This window comes from Gigantopelta aegis, chromosome 9 (assembly GCF_016097555.1).
Source record: "Gigantopelta aegis isolate Gae_Host chromosome 9, Gae_host_genome, whole genome shotgun sequence".
NCBI lineage: Eukaryota > Metazoa > Mollusca > Gastropoda > Neomphalida > Peltospiridae > Gigantopelta > Gigantopelta aegis.
In genome coordinates this window covers 28,887,631-28,910,829 of record NC_054707.1, presented here as the reverse complement: position 1 = coordinate 28,910,829, position 23,199 = coordinate 28,887,631, and the positions used below count along the sequence as shown (strand labels likewise).

The 23,199-nt window shown below is 37.5% G+C and overlaps 1 protein-coding gene across 2 annotated transcripts in view; it reads left to right on the top strand.

Moving 5' to 3' along the window:
• Positions 1–23,199, top strand: part of LOC121381864 (cytoskeleton-associated protein 5-like) — a 200,247-nt gene that overhangs the window by 9,872 nt on the left and 167,176 nt on the right. For both annotated transcript variants that reach the window (XM_041511240.1, XM_041511241.1), the window contains exons 3-4: positions 6,998–7,191; positions 14,384–14,510. In XM_041511240.1, coding sequence (XP_041367174.1) covers positions 6,998–7,191; positions 14,384–14,510 — 321 coding nt within the window. The remainder of the gene's footprint in view (positions 1–6,997; positions 7,192–14,383; positions 14,511–23,199) is intronic.

Genomic DNA, 23,199 nt, shown 5'->3' with positions numbered 1-23,199 from the left:
TTCTATGGTTTCAATTTTCATGTGTTTTGAACATTCATGGGCATGCACCTGTAATCCGACACTGATTTTTTATTGCCGATTCTGTAATGAGACATATCTTTTGTTTACTTTGTTCCTTTGGACATGGTAAATATGTTGAACATTTTTGAGCGGTTCCCAAATCATCTGCAGTGGTGTTACTTGGTGGCAATGCATGTTGTTGAAGATAAAAATCAAAAACCTTGTGTAGAATTGTGCTGTTGTTTTTATTTGAAACCCTGTCATCTAATAATAGTTTTGTGCGATCTATTTTGTTGAAGAGCAAAGTTTCCTGTCACCAGAGGAACGTCTTTTAATTGTCTTCATTTATTTCTTATTCGCATCTCATCTGACTTTCTTTTCGATTTTTAAATAAGCAAGCTTCTAATTCGGAATATGTTCACAGTGAAGAAACGTGTTGATTATTTTTAAAAAGGCGCCACAAATACAGGTTGGTGTTAATATTTAGTTTAGTCCATTTTTCTAAAGGGCGAATTTTCTTATATACTGACAAGATACATATGAGAAAATTACAATATTATTTTATTTAATAATGCACAGTGAAATTAAACGTATATATATACGTTCATATATTTTTAAGTCACATTATTTGAGTCAGAATATAAGAGAGTTTTAGTAGCTTTGTCTCCTTTACAGTGGAATGTTGCACATTCCTGGTAAAAAGGGAATTATGTTTTAAAATAACCAAGGATCAAGCGGAAGCTCTATTGGCATTCTGTCGTTTTAGTGATTTTGATTTAGACGATGTTATAAAAAAATGAATGGTCAGTTTGTGAGGACGAAGGTAGTGGTCACTTTGAAGAAGCGTCGGAAGCGCACCGGTTGACAGCACCGGACCAGATTGCTAAAAATACCTGTTCTGTCTCTCGGGAAGGGTCGCAGAGAATTCTCGAACAAAGTGATGGACACAGTAGAACCTCGGCCAGACAACTCAGCACACCTACTGATGATGAATGTTCATCTTGTTTTTGTGTGCCATGTCTCACGTCCGATAGACAGATCTGTGATTGGTTAGGAAATGGCGCCGCACCCCATATTCGTAATGCTGGTTTACAGAAAGAACGTTATAAAAAATTCAGGGAAATGTTTTCTCACCGAGGTGCATGGCTTGATGCCCGATGCCAACAAAGCAAAATGCGATCTTTAGATAGAGGTACCACCCAGGAAAATGTCTGGACACTGATAGAAATTATTCTGCACTGTGTTCTGTCGTTGGTCAGGTCATGATACCCAAACCCCGATGGTATATCGTATATGGGGCATAAGTGGCAATAAACGATGAGTAGACACCTGTAAAGGCATTATTATTAAATGTATTTTGCAAATAACACGTTTGCTACCTTGCAAGTTAAGGGCAAAAATACCATTATTCCATGTGGCCCGTTCCACGTGCGCCTTGTTACTCATGGTTGTCATGTGACATAAACAAGCTACGTCACATGTCCATATACGACTATTCAATTCTATGCTTCGGAGTTATAAATTCCAGTTTACTTCTAATAGAGGTATTTCGCATTCCTATTGCGCATGCGCGCGAAGAGTAACGTCCCTTGACAAAATAGACTGAAACTAGTCTATTTACAAATTGGGGGGCGTGACAGACAGGTTGTTATGAGCGACTTGGGTAGCTTCGTAGGAGACTTTTAAACTTTGGCAACTAACATGTACATATTTCGAATTAGATGGTATAATGGCCGTAGAAAACGGTCCACTGAAATTTACAGCGGAATGGTTCAAATTAAAAAGCAGTGCAACAACTTGGACAAAGTTTCTGCGACTCGTACCCGAGGGTTTTGATAACGCCAGATTAAAAGACTATCTCGTAAAAAGTATAAACAAAACATTTGACAGATTCCATAGGTTATGGCATCGACAGGTTATGGCATCGATCGATATATATATTTGTGTGAGAGAGAGAGAGAGAGAGAGAGAGAGAGAGAGAGAGAGAGAGAGAGAGAGAGAGAGAGAGAGAGAGAGAGAGAGAGAGAGAGAGAGAGAGAGAGAGAGAGAGAATATACACACACACACACACACACATATATATATATATATATATATATATATATATATATATACATATACATATATATATATATATATATATATATATATATATATATATATATATATATATATATATATATATATATATATATATATATAGTCAAACCTGTCTTAAGCGGCCACACAAGGGAGTAGATAAACGTGGCCGCTTAAGACAGGTGGCCGCTGAGTACAGGTTGCCACATATATAAAACATTTGTTGTTGTTTCTTGTTTTACAGTCTGTACTGCTAATTAACGGATTTGTGCTTCATAGTTGACTATAAATCAACTTTTGACATGTTGTCTCCTTCAGAAATAATGCAAATAGAATATATTAAATTAACCGTTCTCCACAAGTTTGTTTTCTTTTTCCATTCAATTATTTAATTCCGACTTCATGCGATGTATTGTTATAGTAAGTGAATCTACAAATGTCAAGCGTAGCCTGCCCAGAGGCAATTGGATGCATGTCAGATTCATACTTCCTTAATTGATACACAGTGGAGATGTCGGGACTGAATGGGTACTAGTATTCCTGAAGGTGTGAAGATCGGTTATTTGCTGCACCTTATAACTGTTGTTAAAATATCCCTTTTATATAAGAGTAAAACTTTACTGTGGCCGCTTAATGCAGGTATTTTAGCGATTTGGGATCCGATTTAGGTGGCCGCTGGCCGCGTTAGACAGGTGACCGCTTATTACAGGTGCATTTATATTATAAATCGTTTGGGAGGAAAAAAGTGGCCGATTAAGGCAGGTGACCGCTGAGTACAGGTGGCCGCTAGGACAGGTTTGACTATATATATATATATATATATATATATATATATATATATATATATATATATATATATATATATCAGAAGAAGGTGTTTTGTTGCATTTTTCTTAGTGTCTCTCTAATTGGGAAAAGTTAAAAAAAAAGAAGAGATTTTATGCTGTTACATGTATATCCATAAAGTGGGAATTTAAAAAAGTGGGATTTGAGGGGGGGGGGGGGGGGGGTTGAAGGTAGGTGCCGTTCTGTTTACCCATACACACGTTTTTATACAGTGTCAACATGAACGCATTGCGTATTATACAAAATATATTTATTTTCTTTACTGTTAATGTGTTTTCCACCATATCTATGTATATAAAATACTAGACGGACCTGTGTAGGAACGTCCTGTACACAGCCGTCATCACTCTATATATATTTATATATCATTATTATTATTATTATTTAAGGAGTGTCTGTTATTTCTTTTACGTTCATCGGGGTATGAACAAAATAAATCATCCGTAAATTGTGTGAATCGGCGAAGCTGTTCTCACATAAGTTTGCGGATGATTTTTTTGTTCATACCTAGATGAACGTAAAAGTAATAACAGACAATACTTATAATTAAATTTGAAACATACTGAGTAATACTAATAATAACATTAAAAGTTCATATATATATATATATATATATATAAATTTAACTTTGATGAATGGTTTTACAAAGAGCGCTCATCTCGTCAGGAGCAGTAATATTAAATAATTCCAGACTTCAGTAGTTCTTCATCGTTTTATTGCTTCTGAGTATTCTGTTGAGTATTGTCCGAAATATACATATATTTTCTGTATATACAAAATATATATTTATTTTATTTTATTTACTGTTTACTACCATATCTAAGTAGAGAATACTAGGCCGCCCTGTATAGGAACGTTCTGTACAGAGCTGTCCTGACTACATATATTTTTTATATATAATCTTCAAAAGAAGAAACGCAAAACCACATTGTCGTAACATTTGGAGAATTGATTTAATTATTGAATGGTGAGTCCGATAATTACCAAATGTTGCAGGATTGTTCACAATTCACTCTAGTCCATTGTGAGTAAGTGATAGGACACACCACCAAGGTCAAGGTCATCTGGAGTCAATACCGGGTGTGGCCTCTGCGTGTGTTGACAACTGCCTGACACCGCCTGCCCATTGAAGCAACCAGAGTACGGATGACGTCCCGGGGGATGGTGGCCCACTCGGCCTGCAAGGCTGCTGCCAGCTCGGGCAGGGTCTGGGGCTGTGGTTGTCGCTGTCGGAGGCGTCGGTCCAACTCGTCCCATAGATGCTCAATTGGGTTCAAATCCGGTGATATCGATGGCCAAGGAAGGACATTAATGTTGTTGTTCTGTAGGAAAGCCGTTGTGAGACGTGCAGTGTGAGGCCTGGCGTTGTCATGTTGGAACACTGCGTTGGCGTTGGCCATAACTGGAACGATGTGTGGCCGGAGGATCTGGTCAATGTAGCCCTGTGCATTCAGGTTGCCCTGCACGTGCACCAGGTCAGCTCTGCCAGTGTGTGAGATGGCTGCCCACACCATGACACTACCCCCGCCGAATCTGTCCACTTCCTGCACGCAGTTTGCCGCATAACGTTCACCACGACGCCTATACACGCGACATCTTCCATCATGACGTCGGAGCAGAAATCGGGACTCGTCACTGAACCACACCTGTCTCCATCGCAGTTGAGGCCATTGTCGATGAATCTGGCACCACTGCAGTCGGAGTCGACGGTGTTGTGGTGTTAAGATGACACCTCGAACTGGACGTCTGGCACGAATTCCTACCTCACGTAAGCGGTTCCGTACGGTCTGGTCGGATATCCTGCGCAAACCTGGTATTGCTGCGGCTGTGGAGGTGGCAGTAGTCAATCGTTCCCGAAGGTGGCGTACCCGGATGTAGCGGTCCTGCCCGGGGGTAGTGACCCGTGGTCGACCGGATCTAGGGAGGTCACGTGTTGATCCATGTTGCTGGTAACGGTCCCACAGTCTGGAGATGGTGCTTGGGGACACATGGAATGCCCTGGCAACGGCCGTTCTGGATTCGCCTGCGTCTAGTCGGCCGATGGCATTGTTTCTCTGCGGTTCACTGAGACGTGGCATGTCCTGGATTGTCAACTGTCGGCCAGATACAGAGGCCAGGCAAGCGAACACCCTGCACTTTTATACTGTCGGTGTTCATGTTGCACGTGCAGACAACGCACGTGCAGTGGTGACATGGTTTGCACGTGGCTGCGTTTTTGCGAATATTCACATTTTGGAACTTTATTGTACAGTAGCTGCGTTTTATCGAATGTAACCGTGGGAATGTGTTTGGGACATGCAATGACCTTATATTCACAAAGCATGAACCGGTAGGAAACATAAAATCGGAGTTATAACCCATTTCTACCCTTTTGCGTTTCTTTTTTTGAAGAGTATATTTACACACGCACACGTTATATATTTTATTGAGTATAATCCGAAATATACATATATTTTCTTTATATACAAAATATATATTTATTTTCTTTACTGTTAATGTGTTTTCCACCATATCTAAGTATACTAGACCGCCCTGTGTAGGAACATCCTGTACAGAACCGGTAAGGTTTTGGTCCCTTATGCGTTCACTGGCTTCCCTCCTACAAAATGTACCGAACAAACCCTCGTACTGAGAGTAACATTAAAATCGTTTTCTACGTGAAACGATTACCCACAAACGTTTCCGATATCCATTGGCTGGATATCGATGGAAGGATAACGAATTTCCCGGACATATGCGATTAGAACAGTTAATAATTGAACAATGGTCGTGGCCTCCCATTGCTTTTGCCCCCCAATTTGCAGATAGGTCTATTTTGGCGAGATCTCGCGAAATCTCGCGGTTTGCGTCCTCGAGTAACTCCGCAACGGGCACATGCGCAGTGGAATGAGAAAGAGGTCTATTACAATAGCTTTGTATAGAAATTAAAAGCATTCTTTATTTCTCTTACATTTATCTACAAGCGTATCAAATTTGGAGTTATAATATGTTCTAATTGTCCCATAAATATTAAAAATGTACCCCAAATAAAGCTGTCATCAAACTGTCAAACTTCAAACATTTTGGATTTAAGCTTCGCCCACTCCTATTTATATCGACAGCGCCGGTTTAATGAAAACACAACTTCCAGAAAACATTGCAGACCGGAATTTCTGCTGTCCAGCATCCAGTGTTATGTCACGGGTCACCGATTTCCGCAGTCTCAGCTCAGCTTAGCAGACAGCAGAGTAATTAAGGCTTGATTGTTTTCTATTGTCCTTTCGCCTTTGATTTTTAATCAATGCACGTTGACAATGAAATACTGACACACAGAGTAAAATGTTAGAAACGACATAATTTAGATTAAAATATATACATGTGACTTAGTTTGTATGTACACTACATACAAACAGAAACTTATCTTTTCTACGATAGATACGAGAAACATTCACACTGAATTTTGCTATAAAAAACCCCAACCCCAAACGAACATGCCTTGACCACCACAGGCTAAACGTAGGCATGTGGAATTATCATTGAAAGTAAAATTCGATTTGATTAAAGATTCTCAGTCTGTACCAAAATTAACTCAAAAGGATTTGACAGCAAGTAGCGCCAACAAAACGCGATTCAGTACAGGATGCAAATATGACTAACTGAATGAACTGACATGGAAATGCTTTCAACATGCGCGAGCAAAGAATATTCCCATATCCGGACCTATCATTCAGGAAAAAGCTTTGAAATTTTCATCTGATGATTTTAAGGCTTCTAACGGATGGTTAGAAAGCTGGAAGTCACGCTTTTCTGTTCAACATTTCAAGATCAGCAGAGAAGGTGGCCGACGTTATAGCAGGTTCAACCATTCACTTTGGTCCAAAAATAGTCTGCATTGTACAGGTAGCTATTATATACAGCTAAAATAAAGAACATGCATTGAGCAGGATTTATGGTGACCATTATGGACAGGTGACTGTTATATACAGATGGCCGTTAGACCAGTCTCACCAGATGAAAAATAGTTGCATATGTGGGAGGGCTGTTTATTAACTGGTATCACTCAGTAGAATACATTTTTTGTTTGTATTTGTAGGTTTGGAAAGCTCGGCTTGCAGGTTATGAAGAAGCTGTCAAGTTGTTTCGGCGTTTGGATGACGAGAAAAGTCCAGAGTTTTCCAAGTATGCAGGACAGATGAAAAAGTTTGTCACGGACAGCAATGCGATAGCACAGGATAAAGCGCTGGATGCAGTTTTGGCATTTGTAGAAAATGCAGCTGTAGCAGGAAGGTTGGTGTCATTCATTCATTTCAACTTATTTTTGTGCTTATATCCAAGAGGGATAGTTAGTGTTAGTGAGAGAAGAGTGTGTAGTCATCTTACACCTATCCACTGAGTCCTTTAAAACTTGCTTTGCGTGGGAACCGGTACTGGGCTGCGAACCCAGTCGGTTGGTTGGTGTCTTTAAACTGTCATTTTCCATAAACTGAAAAGTACAGTGCTTTAAGAATGTTTTTGTTTTCCAACTAACAGCTGTTTTGGTGTCTAAAATTACATATTAAATGAAATTACTTCTTTAGAATACCAGTGTCTGTTTATCCAGTGTGTGTGCAGTTATATGCTAATGTTTGTATCAGTCATTTTTCATTTTACTTCATAATATATATTTTTGGGTATGTAGGAACTTATTGGAAGGTAAAAAGCAGTTTGGGGTAGGGTAACGACCCCAGTATTCGACCACTTAAGAAAGAAAGGATTATAACATGTTCGTTTTATTGGCATTTGCTAATAGTTGTTTTTCTTCGTATATGCTACTGGCAATGCTATTCATGAAATAGACCCAAGTTTTGTTCATGCAGTATATGCCGACTAGAGTAGGTTTGAGTGCCGCAATGAACAGTATGCAGTATTCGACCAGATGACCCAGTATTCGACCACTTTCTAATTAACTAATAAAACTAAACTTTGAAGTTTATTTTATTGTAAATGCAGCATACGTCAAACAACTAAATCCAAAAACTGTTGATTTTAACAACTGTAACACATATTCATGCATTTACACACGCACACACATGCTTGTATACACATTCACACACACACACACACATACTTTCTGATAAACAATCTCTTTGGTCCTATCTCAATTTACAGATGATGATATTAGACTGAAAATAAAAGAAAATATAATTGTGTAAGTCCTGACAAACAACACCAAAAGATATAAAAGTAATACATTTGTGGTTCTTGGGAGTTTATTTTGGGAATGTATCTTCAAGCTTTTCTATTGGTCGAATACTGGGGCAACCCTCTTTATCATATGTCATGATTTGATCACGTGGTTACGTGATCGAAATTATAATGACTGAGGTCATATTGCATTGCCAGCTCTGTTTGACAATAAATAAAAGCATTAAAGACATTTTTAAAGATTTCAAATACATTAAAAGTATTGCGAATGTTCATGAAATGTTGCTTGGTGTAATAGCATGCAATAAAAATAGCAGACGTTTATATTATCATTATAGCTGATGAATATAATAAAATTATACTTACGTTCATTCACATGGTTATCATCTGCTATTGCGTTTCTGGAAGAAAGGATGTTCACCTTGTCGCATATGTTCTAAATACTTTGGGGAAATCTATATACTATTTAGTTTAAACGAGCATGGTAGTTAATTAAATACACTGGTCGAATACTGGGTACTGGTCGAATACTGGGGTCACTGCCCTACTGCAAACATTAGAACGACAACAAACACCTTGTTTATATAGACACTGATATTGTAAACAAGAATATATATCTTTTATTAATATGTTAGGGATTATCCAGGCATTGTATGGTACCGAACATCAACACCTTCCCAAAAGCAAATGTCAGTGAAAATTCCCAATTTCTTGGCTATAAATTCCCAGTTATTCACCAATCTCATATCAGAATCAGGGGTGCACAAATCGGTTGTCTGGGCGCCCGGGATAACCATTGAAATAAGTTGCGGTCAACCAGTCTTTGTCAAACAATTGCCCGACGTGTAACCAAGAAAATCATAAAACAAATAAAAGAAAAAACAATACTTAACGACACTCGGACAGTCACGGGCAATTCAAAAGCATTGGCACTGACAACTTGACTGACAGGCGATATAAATATCCACCCTAATGCTGCCATCCACTCAGTGTCCACCGTGCATGATTTTGGTAGGAGGCGTTTGGAAAAGCCATATGCCAGATATTTCGTCCCCAAATTAGATGGTTCCTACCGATTCTCACTACAAAATATTTCCTATTCACCCTAAAAACCTTAATGACGCATTCCAATACTGACGACTTGTGCTTACTTGAAGGTGAATTTTTAGACACCATCTGGCAAGCTTTAGTCTAATTAAAGGAAGGGACAATTAAGGCATTTGGCCTGGTATGCATAGTTAACGATATATAATGCACATTATTGCTTAATATCAACAAGTATAATTGTATAGTTAATTAATAAAACGGTTAAATGTGACGGCTATAATATATAATGGGCGCAGCCATTTTGTGCCATCCCAGTGAATACGCCCTCTGGCGAGCTGGTGGTTAGATAATACCTAACGTGTCATGTCAGGAATTAGTCTTCGAACTGAAGAAACAAAATATACCTGATTTTTGCGGATGCATCGCAATGTTCTGTAATAATATCCATCCCAGTAAGCAAGTACCAAATATATATTATTTTTCAATACAAAATAAACCACCATTGTCAAAGTGTTGAAATAACTGTTATGTTTTGTACATAAATTAACCCACGTACTGAAATAATAATCGAAACTCGTGTTTTCTTGGTGAATTGGTCTTTTCTTTCTGTGGTCTGTACCTGCAGTTCCTGATTAGCAGGTGTATATTTAGACGGTCCCCAGACACTGTGTCTAGACACACTAAAAAGATATGCCTCTTTTATTAACATCACAGGGTATTGTGTGATAACCGTGCAGAAACCCCTCCAATCCTAATGGACATAATTATCGGCCGTCCTGCTTTATTACTGTAAGTAATTCTGTAAAACCCTTCCCATCTAAAACCACAGAACTGACCAGTTACTTAGTCCCAAAGAAAAGAAAATTATCACTTGGGTATTTTGGGTTGTCGTTTTTGCTCCAACGTAGCATACCAATAGGTCTATTGGTGTACACTTTTCCTTTGGATTATTTAACAGAGAAAAATACGATAACCTCATTTCGTTCCATTAATGCAACTTGAAATATAGTTACTTAAATAGTTTATTATAATATCACGTCATTTATGTTGTTTAACAAGTTAGGTTGATCAAAGAGAAGCCCTTTGTGGAAAATTACTGCTTTTGTTTACACTGTGATTTGGTCAGTCCTGAGCTGATGTCACTTCGCCCCAAGCTCCAGCGCTGTATCAAAAGTTTTCGCAATAATCCAAAATGGCCGAAGTAAAGACGGGTCAGTATGTAAATTTTAAAAACAATTCGGTTAGTAGAATTAATAACCATACCTCAATATTTGGTTAAGTGTCCCTTGTTACGAATGCAAGCCATAATGCGACGTGGAAATGAAAAATATAAACTGTATTCCACATTCAAATTTTCTTATATGTCAAGAACTGCAGCGAACAACTCTTCAGATGTTTTTATGGTTAGGGCCTTGTTTTGCAGTATTTTTTTCATTCTTAACCATATATTTTCTATTATGTTCAAGTCTGGTGACTGAGCAGTCCATGTCATACCACGAATATTATTTTCACGTTTATATGCCTCGATTAATCGAGCTCTATGACAAGGTGCATTGTCATCCTGAAAACGATATGGTTTATCAATAAAATGTCGTGCTAAAATAGGCCAGAGATGATTGTCGAGTATTTCACGATACTTTTCAGCATTAATGTTTCCATTAACCATACATAAAGTTCCAACACCATGCCATGTAATGCAGCCCCAGATCATAATCGACACCCTTCGTTGACTTGGAACAGACATACATTCGGGACGGTATGCTTCATGTGCAGCTCGCCAAACAAAAACACGGTGGTTTTTGCCAATTACTATCTGAGATTCATCACTAAATATCACTTGACTCCACTGGTTATTAACATCCCACCATCTCCTGTCCAGGCACCACGACAGTCGCTTTTTTTGGTTCACTTCACGGATACTCTTTTTTTTTCTTCTTCAAATAACTCGCCTAAAAATCTTATTTTTGGGTAAAATTCTTTGAATTGTCACAGGATGAACTTTCACTCTCCTACCTTGATTAAAATCAGCAGTTATATCTCTAAGAACTTTCCTGCGATTTTTTTTGACAATCCGAAGTAAACATAATTCCAACCTAATTAAAATTAGCTCCACTATTACATGTGGATCTAACAGCAGCCAGTTGGAGCTCATGTCCACCAATCAAAACCTCACTTGCAGAATCATGCCAGTGATTTGAAAATAATTTGAAAACATTCCGAATTATCCTAAGGGTATACAATATGTTTCATGTGAATTACGAATGCCTTATTTAGACCAGTAGAACTAATTTTAATCATATTGCTAACAACACTGCGTAGTCTCCAATGTCCAGGTAACATTTTGTCTGTAAATAATAATTTAAATATTGACCAATCACACTTCGCCTTTTATAACGTTATTTGGGAGCATACAAATTCTAAAAATATCGGGCAAGTCCAACTAAATCAGCCTTCAGTTTTACATTATAAATTATTTATTTTATAAAAGAAAACATGTTTTAAGGCATTCGTAATTCACATGAAACATGTCATATACCCTCAGGATAATTCGGAATGTTTTCAAATTATTTTTAAATCACTGGCATGATTCTGCAAGTAAGGTTTTGATTGGTGGACATGAGCTCTAACTGGCTGCTGTTAGATCCACATGCAATATTGGAGCTAATTTTAATTAGATTGACATAATTCTCCTCTAATTGTGATCTTTCGTGGTCGACCAGTTCTTTTGGCGTTCTCAACACTTCCGCTTATACAATATTTTTTCCACACTGATCGAATGGTAGACTCTGGCACCGTCAATAATTTGACAATTTCTGAGTTTCTGTCGCCATGCGATTTTAAGTCAACAATCAGTTGTTTTTTCTCGTTAGTGAGATCTGTGGATTTGCGACCCATTTTGCAAAATACCGTCTGCTTCAAGATCAAGGAAGCAGACAACTAATTCATGACGTTACAAGTGTAGCTACGTAAAAAATATATAAATAGGGATTGTATCAAAAGGCTTGGTTTTACGTAACTTGGGAAAAACATGCATTTTGCGGAAGGTAGAAAAGCGCTTCCGTATTAGTGACATAATTTTCGCAAACACTTTTGATACAGCGCTGTAGCTGTACAAGCTGCCTCGAAAAGAAAAGAAAATGGCTGCCCCCAGTTAGCAGGAATAATCACATTTTTTTCATAAACACTAAAATTACGCTTTTTTCATTTGTTAAAGTGTCAGTATGTGTTGGTGGTCCGGGTATACATGTTTCCAACACATGAGGCTCATGTTTTAGTTTACTCTCCCTTTAATAATGAAATATTTCTTAAATGTTATCATTATTAACTTTACTTCAAAATGAGTTCTGCATTTTGTAAAACATGTTTTTCATGTTTTAAGTTCTTCGTATTTTCATGAATTAAATTGTATTTTTGTTAAATGGTTTAGTAATATCGTCAATATAAAATATGTATTTGTGGTGAAATAATCAGGATAGGGACAAACTAGTAGTACTAAGTAGGGTCGATTTGACATGAGACAACATGTTTGGTATCACTGAAAATGCGGATCAGGCCTGCTACTCATGATCGTCATGTGTACACTGTTTTACAGAGTACTCCCGCGCTTTCTCACTCTAAGGAGCCGTTCAACAATTAAGCAATTCCTGCGGCGTTTTGCGTCTTTGGAATTGTACGCGTTATTGAATGGTGGGGGTTGTTTGTTAAGAATTATGTATCCTTTTGAAAACAATATCTTGTAATAGTACTCGTGTTTAATTTGTTTGATCTCCTACACAGAGGTTAAGCAGTCGTTAAAAATTTGCGCTGAATAATGTTGGCTAAAGTATGTCACAATCTTTGGGAATGGATGATGTAGCCATTGAAACGAGTATCACATAATTTTAGAGTTAATGAAACTAACTTGTGACGGCCCTCCACTTGACAAGTTCAATGCAGACAGATACGTTTCAGAATGGTGGCTATCAGCAAAGGGCACAAGACATGTGAAAGGCCATAAACTACACCAACAACCATCCAATTCATCAAAGTATTATGATTGTGACAGCCCAAGCGAAGATGAGCTGTAGATAAATAATGTTAAAAAAGGAATAAAACTAAACTGATAAATAATGATACTAATAAAAACATTTTAATTTAAGATTCAGTTTCATTTTAATGAAAAAGTTCAAAATTATATTCATAAAACGTTTATGAAATATGTGGGCAACCAAGAGATGATGTTGGGCAACCAGACTTCAGCTACTGGTTGCCCACCGGACAACCATCACAATTTCACATTTGTGCACCCCTGAGAATCTAATCATCATTAATATATACCATCTAAAAATTAATCTACTTATCAATTTAATTTTATTCACATCTAAGCTGAACAGACAAAAATTATTTCATGCTGTTTAGTGTTTATACTGGTACTCAATGATTTGCTATTCTAAGTAACACATTGTAGGCGTTGTATCTCCTTGTGTATGGAATTTAATTTTATTTAGATGAAATTCGAGGGTGAGACTAAACTTGGATATGCATTTAAAGCTGAGTATACCGAAAATACTGCTCGTTATCGGTATTGTATTAATACCGTACCGATACCGAGGTAAATCACCAAAAAAATATTTATACCGATGCCCAGGGCCCCGTTCCACGAAAGAATTGTAGCTAAGGTTAATTGTGGTGATTTAAGCAGGGCTGTACACTGCGAGTAGAACACTAACATTTGCGAGTAACTTTTGTTCACAAGCGACTGTTTGTTAAAATGTAGTAGCCAACTGGCGAGTACAAATATTGGGCCTAGTAAGCATAAACAAATTGAACATTACTATGAAATGATCAGTAATATCTTAGTAATTAGTATAACAGGATTTCGAAATAAAGCATATTTACTTCCTACTTACTTCGCCAAACTCCAGTTAAGATCGACTGAATTCATTATAAATACATTATTTTTAGACTCATTTCTTTACCTTAGCATGCATGGTACAACATTATGTACAGGAAGTTTAGCCGGCGACAGGGTAGAGTGACCGTGAATCAGACAGCTAATGACCGTTTGTATCTTTGGTGCATTAAACGATTACTTTAGCTGGATAAATCCTACATAAATCCCTGTATGTACCTAATTTTAGTCATACAAAAAGCTCTGTTTGTCCATAAACATGTTACAGTGGCACCAAACTCAGGACAGTCCTTTTAATATCTTGAAAATAATGTGGAAGTCAATTTTAGTTTTCAAATATCTTGCCTTTTTTTTTAGAATTGCACCAGATGTTGTGAATGGGTGTATTACTAAAGTTCTTAACTCAAGCAAGCAGAAAACTAAAGACAAAGGAATCGAAATCATTCTTATGTTCGTGGAAATAGACAAACCAGATGTGGTCCAGGTAACATTTTCTTTCTGTTTTTTTAAAGAACTTTAAAAGGTCCAACCTGATAGTAATTAACCTTCTGACTACTGCAGAAGAAATATCACGCCTGACAGCACACAAGCTGACAAACTTTATACCTCATACAGTACATTAATTCATTCATATTTCCTGCTGTTTTGCACAAAGCACTGACCCAAATAATAATAGAACAACACTGATTGAGACTAATCTTGATAATGGCCGCTTTAGTTTTTTTCTTTTGTGTGAGAAATACTTAGAAATTTTGAGTACAAGAGGTGGTTCTCTGCAAGTATATTCGGTTGACAACGATGACGGAACATCGCGGCCATTTTCAGGAATTGATAGCTGGTTGTGATAGCAGCAGTAGTAGTAGTAGTAGACCATTTATTTTTAAAGAAAATGTAGATTATAGATGTTCTTGATTATGCTAATTGTAAATACCGTGGCAACGTCATAACTCATGTTTTTCAGATTTTTTTGGATTTATTTATTGGCCAGCGGCGAGACTTAGCCCAGTGGTAAAGCATACGCTTGATGCGTGGTCGATTTGGGATCGATCCCTGTCCATGGGCCCATTGGACTATTTTTCGCTCCAGCCTGTGCGCCACCACTGGTATATCAAAGGCCATGGTATGTGTTATCCTGTTTGTGGGATGGTGCATATAAAAGATCCCTTGCTGCTAATTGAAAAGAGTAGTCCATGAAGTGGCGACAACAGGTTTCCTCTCTCTATATCTGTGTGGTTCTTAACCATATGTCCGACGCCATATAACTGTAATTAAAATGTGTTGAGTGCGTCGTTAAACAAAACATTTCCTCCTTATTTATTGGCAAAGTTGAATCATTGTCACATTTTGTTTTTAGCAAATGAACATTTAAATTTTTATTTATTTTGGGGTTGAAAAGTTATTTTGAAATTCACCAGGGACTTGCAGGGTTTCACATGACGCAGGAATCCTGCATATTTGATGCAATATTTACCTAAAAATTAAAATACTCCTAAATAAAATCTGTGTGCCTCAAAATATTTCCGATTTTACATTAAACTTTTTTTTTTAAATACATAAAAACCCAATGACTATGAAGTTCAAAACAAAAATAGCTGAGTTGTTTAACTGGTTCCCAACCGTATCAATATGTTTAACGTAACTTAAATGTAAAAACCAGTGGCTGATGTAGCGTGCCAGTCCCTTTGTCTAAATTTAGATCATCATGACAATGTCGAATGTGCAGTCTATATGCGAATATCATCTTTGAGTTTTCAATTCGCTCTATACATGTGTATGTGTATGTGTAGTTTTTTGTTTGTTTGTTGGTTGGTTTTTTCCCTGCTGTCAATCGCTTTTACATTAAATTTTATTTTTAAAAGCCTAAAAACCAAATCCTACATAAATCCCTGTATGTACCTAATTTTAGTCATACAAAAAGCTCTGTTTGTCCATAAACATGTTACAGTGGCACCAAACTCAGGACAGTCCTTTTAATATCTTGAAAATAATGTGGTTGTTGGTTGGTTTTTTCCCTGCTGTCAATCGCTTTTACATTAAATTTTATTTTTAAAAGCCTAAAAACCAAATGACTACTTAGTTTCAGAATAAATATAGCAGAGCAGTTTAACTGGTTCCCAACCGTATCAGTACGTTTAACTTAACATAAGTGTGAAAAAACAGTGTAGCTGTTGTAGTGTACCGGTTCCTGTCTAAATTTAGATCATCACGACAATGTTGAATGCACTGTCACTTTACGGATATCCGATAATAGTTAACCAGCCTCGAGTTTTTAGTTAGGTCTATATATCTAATTTTTTGTTTTGTTTTTATTATTGTTCTTTATTATTTTTACTGCATGAAGATGGTTGAGCATATTTCATTATAGGAGTTGGTCATAATTATCCACTGGCGGGGAGGTCAGGCAAGGGTGATATATGCCCCCCATTTTTCTTGACCCAGTAGCAGCAGTGATGGTTTATATTTATTTATTTATATTTTTGTGTGTGTGTGTGTGTGTGCGTGTGCGTGTGGCACCCCCCCCCCCCCCCCCCCCCCCCCCCCCCCCCCCCCCCCCCCCCCCCCCCCGGACACACACTTTTTGCCACCTTCAAATGCCATAGTTATTGTGCAGATGAAGCTGTGTTACAAAACAGGTTAGCATGTAGCAAATTCCAGTGGATGACTAAAAGCCAAAGGGTACGTAAAAAGAGAGAAAAAGCACAAAATGTTTTACAAGAAGAAAAACAATGGATGTATTTGTATGATACAGATAGAATGGTGGATATAATATATGCATGTAATATAAACAAGACAGTTATTCAGTTAATAATGTAGTTTAAGAAATATACTCAAAGGCAAAAGTTATTGTGACATGGATTGTTTGGAGTAATAAATTTGTGCATGAAACAGCTCAAAGAAATGCAACCAAGCAGTTGTTGCAGCGATTGCATGCTTTGTCTAAGAAACATGGAATATTCAGGAGAAATGCTGTCAGTGTTCACCATAAAAGGCCAGACATTTAGTCGCAAATCATTACCACTCTGTGCAGCCTTAAGAATTCCAGAAGTTGGAAAAACACCATTAGTGAACTGTTTGATGCAATTTCGTCATGCCACGCCTCAGTGAAAATGACAGATGGCGAGTCATAGGGATGCTTAAATCTGGAACCTCGAAGCGTGACGTCGCATGTCAATTCAACTTCCACAGAAACACCACATGGGACTTATGGCAACGAAATCAACAAAACAACCAGGTCAGAGACCGTCCCCGTAGTGGCAGATCACCCGTGACAACCCCTAGCCAAGACACATGGATCCAAACAATGCATCTGCGAAACAGGTTCCAACCAGCAACCCTCACAGCCCGTACCATCCCTTTCTCCAGCGTTTATTGGCCTCAATGAGATGACAGTGCCAGTCCTGTATCAATGCTCAAGGTGAACACACTCACTACTGATTGTGTAAACTTCGCTCTGGACCCCCTCTAGTGATGTGGCTCGTTTGCATATGACAGGTGCGCCCTTTTCATGGACTGTTGATCGTTTCCATACCTTCAGACATTTCTCTTTCGATGTTATAACGTTTCATACACGGCAGTAAAAACTTATCATCAATTATCTTTGTCTTTTGTGTGTTACAATAACTTTTGCCTTTAAGTATATATCATAGATGACTCCCATTTTTGAATGCATGGCTCCCAAAATAAAACCTGTGAGTCATGATGACTCCCATTTTCCAGTTTTTGGGTGGAACCCTGGACTTGACTATAATATTTTTTTACTTAGCATCCAAATTACATTAAAAATAAACACCAAAAATATATTTCCTAAATGATAAAATAAATAGTCAGGGTTTCTGCCAGAGGGTAAAATGGGTATGGTGCCATACCCAAATTTTGTGGCAGATTTTTTTTTTAAAGTTAACCTTTTGACAAAATTAATTACTCTTATCATTACTGTATGATTTTCTTAACCCTAACCCTAAACTTAACCCATTTTCTTCCCCCCCCCCTGCATTCAATTCCACAGTGTCGTACCCAAACATTTATTTCTGGCAGAAACACTGATAGTGCATATGTGTAGTTGATATGTACATACATTATTATGATATCATTACAGTCGGCCTTTAATAACTTGAAACTGAAGGGGAAATGAGAAATGTTAGGGATATCAAGTTTTCAAAATTCATATGGTATCTACATGATATTACGAGTAAATTTGGCAACTTTGTTTTAAAATGGAAAAAACCCCGATACATACTTTTTGCATAATAATATATTTGTAAAACAAAACAATTAAAAAGGTTTGTATATATATATATATATATATATATATATATATATATATATATATATATGACAGATGAAATCAAAAAACATAAGGTGGATACATATACTGTATAAATAAGTGGACTAAGTTAAGGAGGTGGTTATTAACAAAATAAAATGTGAATGCACAATAGAAATATTCAGAATAACAAAGCTGTTTTAAATTATTAAAAATTCTTACATTTAATATCTTCTTTCTTAACAAGTGTCATTGATATTAAGTTTAATTGGAATGTTGACCATTCGTCAGGCAGCATCTTTGAATGTGAAGGTTCAATATGCCATTAAATAATGTCTCGGCTTGTGTGTCAGGCGAGATATTTCGCATGCAGTAGTCAGAAGGTTAATTACTATCAGGTTGGACCGTTTAAAGTTCTTTAAATAGATTGGCACATTTCGATCCACTTAGTTGGATATGGGCATAATAAAAATGTTTGGAATTGGAGCCAAGATAACAAATAATTTTGAGAGATCGAGATTTTAGTTCTTAAAGTTTGACTGTATATTATATTATTTATAGGATAATAATTAAATTTTCTTTGCGTCTATACACTTTACGGCAATCTGATTGGTCCAGAGGTGCTTTTTTTCCCCCGTTCATATCTCGATGAACCCCCAAAAATTAAGCCACGCCTACTAAATGATAGCGACTTTAATATCCTATTTATTACCCATAATCGATCTTAATTTATATCACTCAACTTGTTTGGTTGACGTTCTTGTAAGGTAGTGTGACAATCGATGATGTCACAAAATGTTACGTCCCACTTGGCGTTCTAGTGGGGCGTATCACTATGATATGTACCAAGATATTTTTAACCATATAGGTAATAAATTATATTATATTACACAGATAATATCACTCTTCTTGATTTTAACTGATGGTTGTTTCAGAAAGTGGAGGTATTTAAAAAAAAAAAAATTAAAATGTATATATGTATATGTGTGTGTGTATATATATATATATATATATATATATATATATATAGATATTATATCAGAGATGGGGTAAACATAATCAGTCAATCGATTACATGTTTTCATGTAATCGCAATCGTAATCGATTACATTGTTTGAGAATGTCATGTAATCGCAATCGTAATCGATTACATTGCTAATGTAATCATAATCAGCGATTACTTTCATGATTACTCATAATTATTTACTAAACTTAGAAACAGTGCCTATAGTTAGAAGCAGTATTGGTCAGTCAGTAGAACTGATCTCCCATTGTCTACTACTCTTATAGTAGAACTATTATTTGCCTTGAGAAACAGGGAATCATAACGTCTGGATTATCAAATGAATGTTACCCAGGGGATGAAGACACACATTCACATAATGGTATCTATCGTGTTTACGTTTACTATAAAACCACTTGAATGAATACAGTGTTCTAGCTAGTAATATATAAAAGGGTGCTGCACCATGCCCCAGTTTTGTGTCCGAATTCATTGCCGTAAAAAAATTAATAATATATATATATATATATATATATATTTGTTTTTATAATAAAACACTTGCGTTCCTCTGAATGCATATACAGGGTTATCACGGGTCTGAATTCATCTAAGAAACGCTTGACAATATCTCGTTTTGCCACAGGTGTGAAAGTCCACCAATGGTATCGTGGCAAATTTTCTTTTCTTTTGTTAGTAGTTATGACTGCAGACGGGCAGCCAGCCAGTCGTATCAAGCTTGATTCCATGGGCAGTCATCCTCGCCCTGTCGCAGACACAACCACAAATAATGTAACTAATTAAGCAAACACCCAGTTGAAAGTAGTCTTATCACGATAAACCTTGGTTTATTTTCCTTTAAAATAGCTTAAAATATTAATACATCTGACAAAAATTCCTGAAAGCTGATTTTAATAGATGTTCTACGAAACCCGGCGCTTCTAATGATACCAAAATAAACACACCCAGACCAAGATACTTGTAATTTTCACCGATACAGTTGGATCCTTATAATATGGCACAAAGCAAGCATGACTGCAAATCAATTCATTAATAATAGTCACTTTTAGAATGTCAACAATTAAATGCAATGAGCAACTTGTGCACATGTACATTGTCTATGTGTGCAGATATCAATTTAATTATTTATTTACTTGTTTGTTCTTTTCTTTTGGTCTTTATTTCTTCATTTATAGATTTTTAAAAAATTAGAATTTATTTTAATTTGTGCATGATATTAAATGGTATACGTTCTACAAACAATAAAAAAACAAGTAATAGTGATCAGACAGTTTGCAATTACTAATTATGGCTTATTATGGGTACCTTTTCGTCAATAATCCAAATTTAAGAATAATAATTCAGGTTTTGGAAACTGATTCCCTCCCTGCAGTATACATACATTTATAAATGTTTGAAATAATTTAATAAATAATCCAAAATTATCCATTATGTCTTTCAATGAATGAAATCGGTATGGTTGTAAAATAAAGTGCATAACTTCATGGTGGTAACATCATTTCATTATTTGTGTGGATATGAGGATATATAACCATGATTGCTAGACAATGTATTCGCAATCGTAATCGATTACTTTCAATTATCTTGTAATCGTAATGGTGATCGTGACATTCTAAAGTAATCGTAATTGATTACATTTGTCAAGTAATCTCCCCATCTCTGATTGATATATACTCTTCAAAAAAAGAAACGCAAAAGGGTACAAATGGGTTATAACTCCGATTTTATGTTTCCTACCGGTTCATGCTTTGTGAATATAAGGTCATTGCATGTCCCAAACACATTCCCACGGTTACATTCGATAAAACGCAGCTACTGTAAAATAAAGTTTCAAAATGTGAATATTCGCAAAAACGCAGCCACGTGCAAACCATGTCACCACTGCACGTGCGTTATCTGCACGTGCAACATGAACACCGACAGTATAAAAGTGCAGGGTGTTCGCTTGCCTGGCCTCTGTATCTGGCCGACAGTTGACAATCCAGGACATGCCACGTCTCAGTGAACCGCAGAGAAACAATGCCATCGGCCGACTAGACGCAGGCGAATCCAGAACGGCCGTTGCCAGGGCATTCCATGTGTCCCTAAGCACCATCTCCAGACTGTGGGACCGTTACCAGCAACATGGATCAACACGTGACCTCCCTAGATCCGGTCGACCACGGGTCACTACCCCCGGGCAGGACTGCTACATCCGGGTACGCCACCTTCGGGAACAATTGACTACTGCCACCTCCACAGCCGCAGCAATACCAGGTTTGCACAGGATATCCGACCAGACCGTACGGAACCGCCTACGTGAGGTAGGAATTCGTGCCAGACGTCCAGTTCGAGGTGTCATCTTAACACCACAACACCGTCGACTCCGACTGCAGTGGTGCCAGATTCATCGACAATGGCCTCAACTGCGATGGAGACAGGTGTGGTTCAGTGACGAGTCCCGATTTCTGCTCCGACGTCATGATGGAAGATGTCGCGTGTATAGGCGTCGTGGTGAACGTTATGCGGCAAACTGCGTGCAGGAAGTGGACAGATTCGGCGGGGGTAGTGTCATGGTGTGGGCAGCCATCTCACACACTGGCAGAACTGACCTGGTCCACGTGCAGGGCAACCTGAATGCACAGGGCTACATTGACCAGATCCTCCGGTCACACATCGTTCCAGTTATGGCCAACGCCAACGCAGTGTTCCAACATGACAACGCCAGGCCTCACACAGCACGTCTCACAACGGCTTTCCTACAGAACAACAACATTAATGTCCTTCCTTGGCCATCGATATCACCGGATTTGAACCCAATTGAGCATCTATGGGACGAGTTGGACCGACGCCTCCGACAGCGACAACCACAGCCCCAGACCCTGCCCGAGCTGGCAGCAGCCTTGCAGGCCGAGTGGGCCACCATCCCCCGGGACGTCATCCGTACTCTGGTTGCTTCAATGGGCAGGCGGTGCCAGGCAGTTGTCAACACACGCGGAGGCCACACCCGGTATTGACTCCAGATGACCTTGACCTTGGTGGTGTGTCCTATCACTTACTCTCAATGGACTAGAGTGAATTGTGAACAATCCTGCAACATTTGGAAAATTATCGGACTCACCATTCAATAATTAAATCAATTCTCCAAATGTTACGACAATGTGGTTTTGCGTTTCTTCTTTTGAAGAGTATATATATATATATATATTTATATATACATACATACATACAGACACACACGCACGCACACACACATATAGCCACCACCTACAAAATAGAATTTTATTTAAACCATTTAAGCATAGGCATAACTGGAAAGGTGCAGCATCCCAACAGCAGCCATAAAATAATTCTTATTGAACCTCATCTAACAGCCCTCTTCATATTGTAGATTTTGATTCACCAGTCAACAGATTTGTTGATGAGATGTTGGAACCAATTAATTGATATACATACACATAGATACGGTCATTGGAGTAATTAATCAATACTTGCTCTTTGTTGATTTATACCACTACTCATGGACTTATGATAAAACGATGTTTTATCTCTGAAATGTAGAATAGATTCTGAAAATGTTTCTTACACACCCGTTGGTGAGAACACCATGCACTATTTTTTGTTACACCTGATTGTTACACACGTGTACATGTGTTAACAATTTCAAGACCAGGTCACCAATGCCATACAACCAATGAAAAACTACACAATGGAAATCAATTAGACTGTGATGTATAGTTAACCTGACATTCATGTGTCTGTGGCAAGTCAGCAACAAGTGCAGTGGCTGTAAATAACTTTTAGTCGAAAAAGATGTTAAAATTTGCTTAAAACCTGGTTTTTGAGGATATGTAAGAAATAGAATAATACATTCGTGTCCATTAGATACCATTAATTTCACAACTCGTT